Source organism: Paramacrobiotus metropolitanus, unplaced genomic scaffold (genome assembly GCF_019649055.1).
Source record: "Paramacrobiotus metropolitanus isolate TYO unplaced genomic scaffold, Prichtersi_v1.0 Parri_scaffold0000003, whole genome shotgun sequence".
Classification (NCBI taxonomy): Eukaryota; Metazoa; Tardigrada; class Eutardigrada; order Parachela; family Macrobiotidae; genus Paramacrobiotus; species Paramacrobiotus metropolitanus.
Window position 1 is genome coordinate 1524201 of NW_026570223.1, and position 12828 is coordinate 1537028.

At 45.1% G+C, this 12828-nt stretch overlaps 2 protein-coding genes across 2 annotated transcripts; both read right to left on the reverse strand.

Annotated features, from left to right (window-relative positions):
- Positions 1–2565: 2565 nt before the first annotated feature.
- Positions 2566–4096, reverse strand: LOC129593639 (uncharacterized). Its single transcript, XM_055490061.1, has 4 exons — positions 4060–4096; positions 3595–3699; positions 3234–3377; positions 2566–3011 (listed from the first exon to the last, which is right to left on the reverse strand). Exons 1-4 carry the CDS (start codon positions 4094–4096, stop codon positions 2566–2568), a joined length of 732 nt encoding a protein of 243 aa, XP_055346036.1.
- Positions 4097–9440: 5344 nt separating this feature from the next.
- On the reverse strand, positions 9441–10462 carry LOC129598128 (uncharacterized). The gene is made up of 2 exons (XM_055495892.1): positions 10410–10462; positions 9441–10247 (listed from the first exon to the last, which is right to left on the reverse strand). Exons 1-2 carry the CDS (start codon positions 10441–10443, stop codon positions 9691–9693), a joined length of 591 nt encoding a protein of 196 aa, XP_055351867.1. The 5' UTR covers positions 10444–10462; the 3' UTR covers positions 9441–9690.
- Positions 10463–12828: the final 2366 nt, after the last annotated feature.

A 12828-nucleotide genomic window follows, 5' to 3' on the forward strand; every position in this document is an offset into this window, starting at 1 on the left:
ATTGTCGTGTATAAGCGTTCACACCGATTAGGGTTCCATGAACAATCTTTACTCTTCCACGCCTGTAATGCTCAGTCGGTAGGCACTCGTACTCTCAAACTGTAACAGATAAACTATGGTGGAAACGACGGACGAGTCAGGAACACGAATCGGGAATCCCTAACGAAGAATCCAACTACAATCTCCGGTCGCGGTTTCTACGAGGATCAATAGGAGCTAGGACGATTGTGTCACGAGCAAACCTGTGTACTAAGCGATAATCCGGGAACGACTATGCACTTCCGTAGGAACAAGTATTGCTGCCTCCTTATTAATACACTTCATAGTCCACAACACAAGGAAATCGTAATTAGAAAGCAGTCTCAGAAGTAAATCTCAGACTACTGATCAGTGACTGCTCCCGATATTAGTGACAACTCAAACTTATATAGACTCTGCGTTATGACATCATATACACCGCTAGTAAAGAGAACAGCAAATCACAGATGAGATTGACTAGATTATCCGTTATGTTGCAGGTGGAAGGCGGACAGTCAGCATCCGTACGTACATCCCGGCGTGTGATCCTACTCCCACACGTCACCCCCACGAACGATGCTTGGCCGTGCCAATATAAACAATCCATCTCGCAACATCCCAGTGCGATTGTGCACTTCCATCCATCCCGATCCCGATCCACCGCACAATCCACGTGTCCATCCGATGCCCGATGTGACTGTACGCCGCGATTCCAAGTGAGTTAGTGTGTAGAATCCTTGGCGAAATGGCATCCGGAAGTCCACGGGTTTGGCAGGGCGGAGGTCCAAGGATCCAGGAAGGCGAACTATGAATTACTTGTACTGCATGTGCCGTTTTTAGATGGTGTGGTTGTATATACAGTACACGGCATAAAGCTTTACTACTGGTATGATTAAAACTGAAAGATAAAATTACACTCGACTCGATGTTGTTGTACTATGGTTTAAACAAACGGAACCGTGAGATCAACCGGCTGGTATTCTTACGAATTCTCGAAAACCAGTGACCACAGCAACAAGGTCAATCAACAATAACAAACAAGCTAAGCATAGTGACATAAAGGTCATAAGTGCATAATATGGGTCAACCAACACTAAAGTAGAAACCAAAAAAAAGCAACAACAACGGAAAGTAATACAGCTCCAACGCATTAAGGTGATATACAAAACAGCACAATAACCAGTAATACCGGTGAGATCAAAAGGAAACAACAACAGATCATCGAAAGGTTATTCAAGGTTACTTGCCAGCGCTAGGAGCCAATGAGAAGAGACCAGTCATGCCAGATCCAGACGCAGCTGTAGCAGCATCTAAGCGGCGGGAAACATCCGCAGCCATCTGTCGCCGGCGATCCGCATCCAATTCACGCTGCTGCTGCTGAGCCAAATAACCAGGCACGAAATTGTGCTCAGCTGAACCAACAGGGCCGGAAGGCGCAGACGGCGCACGTGGACGATCAGCTGGAGAACGGTCACGGGCATCACGGATAATCGGCACCTCAGGCAACGGTACAACATTCGGTGGCAAACCCGGAAATTCAGCGTTCTGCTGTACCTGCACTGACGGAATTACAGCCGGAGGAATAACAGCGTTCAAGGCTGGCGGGCCAGGTAAATTGACAACAGGGTCGACAGCATGGGGCTGACCTGCAGCCACAGCTCCATTGCCTTGGATCGGATCCTGCGCATGCGGCGCTTGGTTTCCCGGGGGGTCAACCTCCATGTCTGGGGCGGCAGCTGCCAGTGGAGCAACTGGGTGAGGATCTCCATCAGGTATTTCAACAACCTCCGGTGCGCCCAAATGTCGGCCATTACGACGCCAGTGATCGTTTCCGCGACGGAGATTATTGTCTCCAAAATTCCGATGATTTCCTCGGCCGTACGGACGAAAGTTGCCACGGAAAGAGCCACGGCCTCCACCCCTTCCTCGGTAATTATAACCGGCATTATACTGCTGTTGGTGCTGGTTATAAGACGAATGAAAAATGGCGTCTACCAGCTTATCAAAGGCTCGGTTAGGATCAATAGGCGGCATGCCCAAACTAAGGAGAACTACTGACCTTTAACGTTAAAAGTGTATAAAGAAAAGCGTCAAAATCGCAGACTACAGACTGAAAATCCAACACGCCAGAAGGCCGAAACGAAAAATCCACAATGCCGATTTCTGCACTCTACACGCAGGTGGTTTTATACCGTCTGCCCGCGTGAAAATTTAAAATGCGGCAGATTCCGCAGGTAAGAGAAACGACCAATCAGCGCTTCGCGCTATATCCTTTTAATTCAACTTAATCAGGAGATCAGATCTAATCTAGGCACAACGGAAGATTCGGCAGTGACGCTTACACAACTACATAGTACGTACAACGACCAGCTCATTGACTGAAAGCGTATAAAATGGCGAAATAAAAGTTGAAGAAAATAAGGGACACAATTTCTTCCATCCTCGATAATACAGAGTACAATCGAAAATGTATTAACAAAAGCGGCTAGCGCAGTACTAAATAAAGGAACAAATCATAGGGAGAATGGCAAAAACAACACTACAGAATTACAACTCTTCCGAATGCGGCTGCTGTTTATCATAAACTGCCGGTTCCGCAAATTCGGGCGAATCCTCATGAATAAAAGCTGCAATAGACGGCGCAACGGGTGCAACCGGCTGCATTGACGGCAACGGGTCTACATCCATCTTCTCCAAATCGGACCCATCATCATCATTTTCTTCGTCACTGTCAGCTTCGTCATCCGCGTTTTCGTCAGCAGAGAGCACCGCAGCAGGATCGTCACTGTCGCCACCATTATCCGAAACCGAGACTTCGCTTTCCGGTGAAGACGAGGACGGTGAGATCTCCTTGTACTTGCGCTTCTGGCCGCGGCTACGCAGATAATATGGCCCTGCTGAAGTGGACGGTTGGAGCTCCATATTATCCGAATCTCCCGACGCAAGAACCGCTTGTCGTAAAGCTGCGTCCGCCCGCTGATGTTTTTCCAACTCTTGAAACAGACGGACAAAAACAGGGTTCAAATATAAGTATTGGCGACGCAGTTCAAAGGCGATAGGTGTGGGCAAGGATCGCGTAACGAGACATAGATCAAATCGATTAATTAAAACTCCGTTGGAATATAAAAAGTGAGACAGGTACAATTCTGAATAACGTGGATGAAAGCGATTAAGGCCAGAGAAATAGGCCTGAGAAATAACCACATCCTGCTCACCGTTCTTGTCCGCTACAGCCATTCGTGGAAAGACTGGTGAGGACGCACGCTTGCGAGCTGTCTGCTTGGTCTTATAAATCGGCCGCGGTGCCTTTGGATCGTACGGCACATATAAAATCCCACCACGATTTAAATGCTCTTCATCTAACAGCAATGAAAGCCAATAATTAGCTCTACAAATATGCAACAAGGTGACGATAGCTTAATATCAGCTAAATACCATTTAGCGGTGCAATAAAAATTCACAGCAATATCAATTGTAATGTAGGTAGAGACAACACAAGGAAAACTGGCGAAATAGCATTCGAACATTATCATACAAAATAGGGCACGATGATACGATACATTACTACGAAAATACCTCGCTTTGCTCGCACAGACGGAGTTTCGGAAGATGATGGTTCTTCCTCAGTAAGATCCGGGGTGCCCAACTGCTTCTCCGCTTGCTTCTGCACTTTCGTCAGAGCTGGCAAGCAGATCTCAACGTCAGGATCAGCAGGAAATGATCCGCGGCGGTCACGTCGGCGAACCACAGCCGCATTGCGTCGAGCAATAGTTCGGCGCTTTGCTTCGCGATAAAGATTCTTCAGCGCACCAACTATGGCCTCCGTCCTACTAGTTGAAGGTTTAGGACTCTTTGCTGCAGTCCTACTTCCCGATGGCTCAGCCGACTGGGCAGAAAACGCTGGCTGCGACGACGTGCGCCGAGAAACTTGTGATCGAGTGACTCTGCTGGAGGAGCGAGCTTCATCGCTGTCAGGCGAATAACCAAACGACAAGCTTGACACTTTTCTGCGAGAGCGAGCCACAGGTGTAACCGTTTTACGCGCAGTCGGAGCGGGTTTCTTCGGAGTGGAAGACATATTGGTAACTCTTAGCGTCAAGAACGAAAAATGCCAGAAGAAGGCAAAAATCCAGAAATATGCACAAGGCGAAAAACCACAACAAAAAGTGACCAAGTTGCAATACGGTTAATCCGGCACCGCCACCGGAAGTTGAAAACACAAGTAGTCAACCACACAGCGGTTGACAAGCGACAAGCCGATTTTCCGAATTTTTACTGTTTAGAGTGTCGGAGGCTAACAATGAATATCCTTGATTCTTTCCTTAAAAGTATTAGGGATTTAGAGAGGAAAAACTATAATTTCCACGAACGTACAGCTTCACAGCAAAAGGGGCAATAAAAATAGAGGAACAAAGCTCAGAACACGCGGCTGGGAAATATTCAGAACACAGACCGGAAACTACGTAGTTTCCGACGAAGTTGCCAACGCGAGGCGATCGACAGGCGACAGAGTGCCGCATCGCAAGCGCAACAATTATCAGCTGTTCATTACTTCATATCCCGAAAAGTGAAGAACCCTACAATACTTTATTCTTCTGTGGTGACGGTTTTTCTTCTGTTTATTACTATCCTTCTTTTATTTATTTCATTTCGTATTTTAACCAATCTTATAGTGTAATGGCTGCATTACCCGGAGAACCATCGGCAGAAACAGATGCGATTGAACATGCTCGGTATTGGAAGGAACGGACACGAGAATCTGTGCAGCTTGCCATGGCAGCACCATTGACAGAGAACGAGACCGCTACAAGCCGTCGCCAGCTGGCTATGCATACCGCGGCACATGCCTGCATTCTCGAAGCAGATATTACCGGTTTTTCTGTGGATATTGCCCATATCAAACAGTTCGTACAGGATATGCACACGGACTTTACCGCGGATCGCGTTGAAGTTTTCTTGGAAGACGCCATTAACGCTGGAATTCTGCTGAAGAAGATGGCGCGCGACGGGCGCTTCGTTCTGGAAGTCGCGGAAGATGTATACAACAACCGCCAGGTGAAGATCGTGGATACTTACAGCAAGCTTCGCTGTATAATTCGTGCAATTTTGAACCACGCACGCTACGCCATGAGCCGACCAGAAATTCAGCAATGGGCTACTGGAACATACGATCTTCAGCTCGAGAACTACGAGTACTGGTTCAACCGCGGCCTACATCGGCTGCTGGAAAAGAAACAAGTCGTGATGGTTTATGGGAATCTGTATGTCCACAGCTGCATTGATCTATGGTTGCGGAGTATTCGCGGTTGCTGTCTCTGTGACACTCTGGCTCAAACCATCAGTGAGTATTTTATATGATTACTAATAAGGAATTTGAAAAAGGGGCACAAACTTTAATTTTACGAGCGTAGTACTGTAAGTTGGTTATGCGAAATTGTACTGGATCTGAAACACACACAATTGCATTTTTGCCCGCGTTTTGCATAACTACAGTGGGTTGCAGATGTGAAGATGGCCACTCTAAAGGTCGAAAAGAATGGAAAAGAGCTGGAACAGCTGGTAACCGATGCTAGTTTCGGTTACGTCGGCGAAGATGTCGAGTTAATTGTCGATGGAGTGATGGAGCGCTTGGACGCCATCGAGCCAGCTAAAAACAACACTATCGGAGGCAATATGCTTGTCCGCTCTAACAAGGATGCTCGGATCAAGCGAGAGCCAATTATCACATTGAGTCAACTAAAGAGATGAATGCCCGTCCGCGATATGTAGCAGCCCAAAAGAACGAACAATGTGAACGGACCAAAAAGAGTAAAGAACATGACGCGGCAAAGGCTGAAAAAGCCAAGGCCAAGGCTGAAAAACCAGGCGATGATAACGTCGAAGACATCGACAAACTACTGCAGATGGTCGAGAGCGAGCAGAATATCATGAAGAACTGTAAAGCGCTGGTGAACACTCTAAAGGCGCGCGTGTACACCGGCATCGATCACATCAAATATGTGCGCGAGGCTTTGGAGCAACGTATGGCCAACATCAACAATGCCAAGGAAGACATGGATTTAGATTGAATTACGGCGTTTTATGCATTTCCGGCGGCTGTTAAATAATTAGTTGGTAGCTTGGCCGGTCTTTCGTATATCCCAGTTGTGTCTTAACTTTGGATCTGAGTTTAATTTTACCAATTTTGCTCATATAATTTCTGATTATCCTGGTCGTACAGATCTCATCCTTTGAGTTTAACATGAATTTGTATCCAGAGAATGTAATTGCCGGTCGGTAATAATGTTGCCGAAATCAATTAAAGGAATTTTTAGCCGTAGACCTTGTGCATTACTAGGCTGTAGCACATTAATAAGAAAATTAACCGTACTTTGTAATCGGGACAAATTTAATTCCCAAAGATACAACACATCCGCATAAATCAGCGTCGGCAAAGACCAAAAAGAGATAAAAAGAAATTTTATGAGTTACAAAATGGGTCTTAACGTGGAGTTGAACCTGAGAACTAGCTGCACGGCTACATCCTGTTCTTGCCACTACGCTAGCGTGACTACGCACATTTCCAACGATTATTTAGACACCGTAAGCGGCATGCGTATATATGATATGACTACATTAAAGCGTTGAGCAATTTATACGTTGCTTTTCCAGTTGAGACACCAAATTCTGTATCCCTCTCTGGCATAATTTTCGTTCCGGAAATATACACAAATATATATATATTTGTCCGGGAATATACCGACAAAAGAACATGAGAGAAAAAGTGTTCTGACATGCAACATGCAACCCTGAGATTATCAAAGAGGTAGTAATTGTAATGAATGGCCATCATTCCAGCCACTGTACTACGAAGTCATTCGATTACAAGTGAAGACACGAGCATGCGCACTGTCACTTCAAGAATATACGCATAGATGCGCCGCTCTTCCAATTTAATTCCGCAAGTCCAGGAACTATTGTCAGTGCTTTTCAAAGCGATTATAAAAATATAAAACAAGAAAAAGTAGATTTCCCAGAAAATGCAAATAACTGTGAGGGACTTGAACCCGAAACCTTTTAGTTTCCCCGTTGCAGTAGTTCAACAGTGCTGAGCGCTACACTACGACATTTTACGACGGTAACTCTTAAGTTACTCAACCGAAGTGATCGTGAAATTATCATCGTCAATGCCAACACATTATTCTACGTTGTGGTAAAAATATAAACCTAAAAAAAAAGAAGGTTTTCAAAATTCGCAATTTAACTTTTAGGGATTTGAACTCTAGACCTTGAAGCAGTTGGAGAACGAGAATTCCCGGCCGAGCCACTACGCTACGAGGTACTCTACGTAAAAGCCCCGTTGACTTTGACACCGGAAGCGCCATGTCGTGTATAATATGTGGCAGCTCATCAGGTGGCTAAATTCAGCGTTCAGGTACAAAAAATACTGCGAGAACAAAAATTTTGTAAGTATAAATTCAAAAGAGTTCGATTAAACGGTGTGGACTAGCTCCTTCTTGTGGCTCAGCAAGTCAGCCGCTATACTACAAACGAACCCGAGACTCCGATAAGTAATTTCCTTAATTATTTGCTCGGCCACTACTCTACGAAATCATTCGACAGAAGGCAGAGAACTGAAACATTACACTTGATATACATACAGCAACAGCATAATGTGCACTTGATTTATAAAGCCGTTCCCTTGAGGTAATTGCAAAATTCGAATCGCCAGCACGAATATCTTAAGTGAGGTACTAATGAAAATATAAAAACCAAAAAGTAAGTGTTTCGAAATTACGATTTAATTCTAAGGGGTTTCGAACCCAGCACCTTCCAATTAACCATTGTCGTAGTTCAACAGGTCAAAGCACTATACTACGGCGTTCTACGACGTTAATTTCGAATTCCTCCATTGGAAGCAATTTGAGCGTGACACCGGAAATGCACCATATCGTGTATATCGCAATAACGCGGCCGTACGCTATTGCTCATTCATTATGATAGCAAAATTCAACCCAACAACACCAAAACATTAATATTTTACAGCACAAAAGTATAAAACTGAAAAAGAAGGTTCAACAAAATGTACATTAGTTATCGGGGTTTTGAACCTAAAGCCTTAAATTAACCGGGTGGTTGCAGAAATTGGCTACTCGACCACTACACTACGAAATCGTTCAACGGAAACTGCATAAACAGGATGCTAAGGATTGTACATTTGTGCGCCGCTCACCGGTGCTTAGAATAAGATTAGCTCTCAATGTAGAATAAGCCATAATTCACGTTATTTAAGCCAGTGTCTTAAAATATGAAAGCATAAAATAATAAAACCAAAAAGGAAAGTGTATTTACAAAATCACATTTTTATATGGATTAGAACCTCAGACCAACACGAAGCCAATAACGGGAGCCCGTACTATACCAGCAGGGTCGCTCTACGCAAAACACAGGGTAATTGTAGCGCCTAAAACGTACCTAAAACGTAACAAGAATGCATAATCTGCGTGTAGGTTACCCGCCCGAGTAGTATACTCCGTGCAAACTAGCACGAACATTAACGGAAGTAGTCTATCGTGTGGTTGCGTGCTACAGAAGCTAAAATTCGTGGACCAACAGCCGAAACGGCAACTACGTAGATTTTATTAAATTTGCAACCCGCATAATAGCCAACCATTCGAACGAACGGAACAACAAAACGCAAGAGCCGTATTGTCTACACGGAAAACAGCACAGCTGGAAGTCACATAACAAAACAAAAACTGACACAAACTATATGGACAATCCGAAAGATAAATATCTAAAAGAGACCCAAGAAGTATGAGATCGCAAAGGGATATACAGCCAGGATACAACTGAGTAATTAACTAGAGTAAAAACTAAGAGCTCGAGAAACTAAAACCCGAACATCCCCATGTTTACCATACTGAAGCAACGAAAAGCAGGATCCCAGTCAGAGACTCCATTGAGTCCAAGAAACACTACGGGTTCTTCAGCGGAAGCTTGGAGACGGCCTCCTTGACAGCAATCTTCTTCCGCTCGAAGCGATGTTGGGCTTCAGTGCGTTGAGCCATCTTCTGCGCGACAGATGCTGTCCATTGTGAAACACGGTTTTCGAGCGCTTGTTTAGCCGCGTTCTTCTGCTCACGTGCAGGAGGAGTCATAGTGAACGAGATTGTCAGAGAAATGACAATGAAACAGAACAAGAGCTGGGAGATATTCAGTATACGAGAGAATGTAGCGCAGTGACAATTGCCGTACGCGACTCTACGGCAGAGCGCGTATATATACAGACTGCAACAACACTTTCCGACTCTGTCAGCAAGTTCGATAGAGTGGGTATATTAAGGTAATATACACACATCAAATTAGGTTTATCATATTGCACAGGCGATATCATTGACGATTTTAATTCCTTACCAGCGTCGTTTACAAACTTATAAAATTACTACAGAATAGGCAAAATCATTTAATCACTACAAGATTCGCAAAAAGACAAGCCATAACAATGCGGCTTGATCACAACTGTAGAAAACGATGATCGCTCATTTAAACATTTAAGATGCAGGAACATTTAAATTATACCCGAGATCCAGACATCTGCAAAGCACACAACGGCAGAAATTTTTAAGAGGAAAACCTGTACAATTGAAATTTTAAGCCGTTGAAAAAGGTGCAGACAGGCGGCGATCCTCTTCACTTCCAGTAATTATAAGGAATTCCGCGCAAGGAATGTCGCTGCACAACGATGAGCTTACGCTTTTGCTTGGGTGTCTGCTCAATACCAAGTTTTTCGTCCACCCACAACGCATTTTCCGGCCACACCTTCAGTGGGTCTGGGAAGTCCAGCTTGTTCTGTTCCCACCAGTCATCAAGATCTGAAGCAGGGTTCTTCGAATCCTCCTGATCGCGAGATCCCCACAGCTTCGGGACAGGTGGTTCATATGGTGTCCGAAACATACGGCCACAGGTACCTGGCCCATAATTCTCACATTCCACACAGCAGAGATCGTGTTCGATACGCTTATTTTCTTCTTCCAGTTCCCGACGTCGACGCGTACGCGGAGATTCCGGTGGATTAAACAGAGACGGCAGGCCACACTCCGCACGGATTCGCTCAGCAGCTTCACGGCAAACCGGAGTGTCGGGGAACAACACAAGGCCCACCCTCACGTAATACATCAACATCTCTGAAGCGCGAATGTCCGCAATGGCTAAGGCCACCTGAGCCTCAAAATCCAATGGCTCAACTTCTGCAAAGTTCAAGGCCATGATTTCGGAGTTGGACAGCTTACACAGCTCCTTAATAGAGGTATAGGGAGCGCCCAGAGAACGCCAAAAGTAAACAAACTTCACGATGTGTTCCTGGTTTACCGTGAAGTACGACAGCACATCAGAAAATTCCACAAACTTACGGCGCTTCTTTTCATCCTGCTCCGCACAGATCATGCGCCCACGCTCACTTTTATAAAATTCCATCTCCATGTTGAACAAGAAAATTAGCTAATAGAAATCAGATAAGGTAGGATGAATTAGGTGGACGAGTTAAAGCAGGAAAACTGCTGATACACTGCAACAACCGGAAACAGCTGAGCGTCCAAAACTGCCACTGCCCTAACATTTTAACGACATACGGGTGGCTGCCAGACGACACCCATATCCAACGTGTTTACACGTGAACCCTGACGGCTTTTATTTGTTTTTCTAAACCCAATAAATTCTTTTCGACCATATCTGCGATGTTTCCATGAAAATAAGTTAAATTATACTGTTAGATCAGGACTGAAATGGATTGCGATTGGATTTATTTCACAACGGAGAGATCTCACAATCGAATGCGAAAAGGTACGCAAGACACTACTAAGAATTTAAATACTTATTACAGCCCGTATAAATGCTGGTAAAAAGTCGAGGCTAAGGCTAAAAACTGCGGATTCTGTACAGAAGCTTCAAACGAAAAGACAAATTATTTAAACTAAAATAACCAAAGATTATACAGCCTTCTATGAGCAGAATATAATGCTAATGAAAAGCTCACATGCGGTTAAACCGCAGGGGCCATGTCTTCGTCGTCATCACGGCCAGGATGGTGGCGTTTAGCGATCAAGTCATCCAACTTGCCCGGGCCACGTTTCTCCTGTCCCTTCGTCAGCCAACGAGCTTGCTGCAGGTAATCCGAACGACGGTGGGCTGAGTGCCAGCGTTCCTCAGCTTCCAATTGCAACTCAAAGTCAATATCCGAGACAGGATCGTTGGCATGTTGATTGTAGACATCCACGAGTGTGACGACGGCACCACGATCACCAAGTTCACCCGGGGCGTAATTGATCGCCGTGAGTAACTGCACAGGATTCCGAACCACATTAATACCATGGTTCCGGCGGAGTTCACAAATAATCTGGCCAAGAAGCCATTCCTGATGGAAGTCCGCGCGCAGATAACGCAAAAGTGCATAATGAGCTTCCTTCGACAGGTCCAAGGTGTGGACAAAACGGTTGTATTTATCCAGACTCATCTGAGATCCATTGTGATAGATCTTGCCGCGGAAACGCAACTTAGTGTCCGGGTGTAACACGATGTATTCACTGTCCGGGTCATACGGGCACTGATGTAAGCCAGACGGGGGAATATATCCATGTTCACCACGCGCATACTCATACGGGGATGGCGGAAGACCGCAGTGGACCATTCTACCCGTCCATTCGAACGTTTCTGGCCAGCCAACATGAGGATCGTCATTCGACGGCTGCGGAACATCAGCTATAACTTGCACGGAATCCTCTGAGGAACTAGTGCCTTCCTCCTGCTGATTCGAACGATGGGGCGGCAGCGTAGGACGATGCATAATGAATGCCACAAGGTGGTATACAATTGCAATGAGAGGGTCCCCGAGAAACGGAAGTAAAAACTTATGAGTTTGAAAAACTGATAATACTTTTACAGGCAGAAGGTTTCGGACGTTTGGCCAAACCAGCCCAACTTCACGCGAGATGTGCTTGTGCGAGAGCAACGAACCCAACGTCATCAACTATTAGCCAATGGCGATTCAGAATATGTAGCGAACCGTACGTACCGTACGTACAGCTTAATTCGGGAATGTTCCACGACGTCTGCAGGTAAAATTATTAAATTATGGACAACTTGAAATTCAAAATTCAAAATAATTGTACATAATTACACGGCCGCTCACCCTTTTATTCGATATTGCACAACGGACAAACCCTACTGAAATTTTCTAAGTCACGTTTCATTTCCGGCCAGAAAAATCTGTGCTTTAAATAAAGATAATCGTACGGTGATAGCGCACTGTTATACTTATGCAAGAGCCGGCGATGTACCGACTCAACTAGAATTTTCCTCCACTGATAGGGATTAATATTCTGGGAATTCTTTTAGTAACATCCTCTTTTTCTCCGTAATGACAAATAACACCGTTGATTTTTAGGACTAAAGGAAGATGCCAAGCTGCATAATGCGATTCTTCCAGGGTGTGATCTCCGTCAACTACAGCGTCCCACAACATGGTGTCACTACACTCCAATTGCCGATATTTCCAAAACTCTTACTTGTCCAAAGTATCATCAGTGATCGCGCCCTGAGGCCAGAACTGCTCAAGCGGACGTGCCCAAGCCGGGGCTGGAATGATTTTCTCTTCTGAAGTTACCACAGGTACCGGAGGAATTTTCATTTGCTGTACCGGCGCGATTTCCATAGCATTACAAGTAATCGGTGTATTACTTGCAGATGTTTCAGGCGGTATGGAATTATTCTCCCCAGGCTGGGATACATTCAGAGTAACCGGATCCCGACCATTAGTTGTCATTCTCTTTTTAT

Coding starts and splice junctions, on each gene's coding strand:
- LOC129593639 (XM_055490061.1), bottom strand. CDS start 4,096: ATGTCTTCCACTCCGAAGAAACCCGCTCCGACTGCGC. Junction 3,700..4,059: donor GAAACCCGCTCCGACTGCGC/GTAAAACGGTTA, acceptor TCTGCTTGCCAG/CTCTGACGAAAGTGCAGAAG. Junction 3,378..3,594: donor GTCTGTGCGAGCAAAGCGAG/GTATTTTCGTAG, acceptor CATTGCTGTTAG/ATGAAGAGCATTTAAATCGT.
- LOC129598128 (XM_055495892.1), bottom strand. CDS start 10,443: ATGATCTGTGCGGAGCAGGATGAAAAGAAGCGCC. Junction 10,248..10,409: donor GCAGGATGAAAAGAAGCGCC/GTAAGTTTGTGG, acceptor TGAACTTTGCAG/AAGTTGAGCCATTGGATTTT.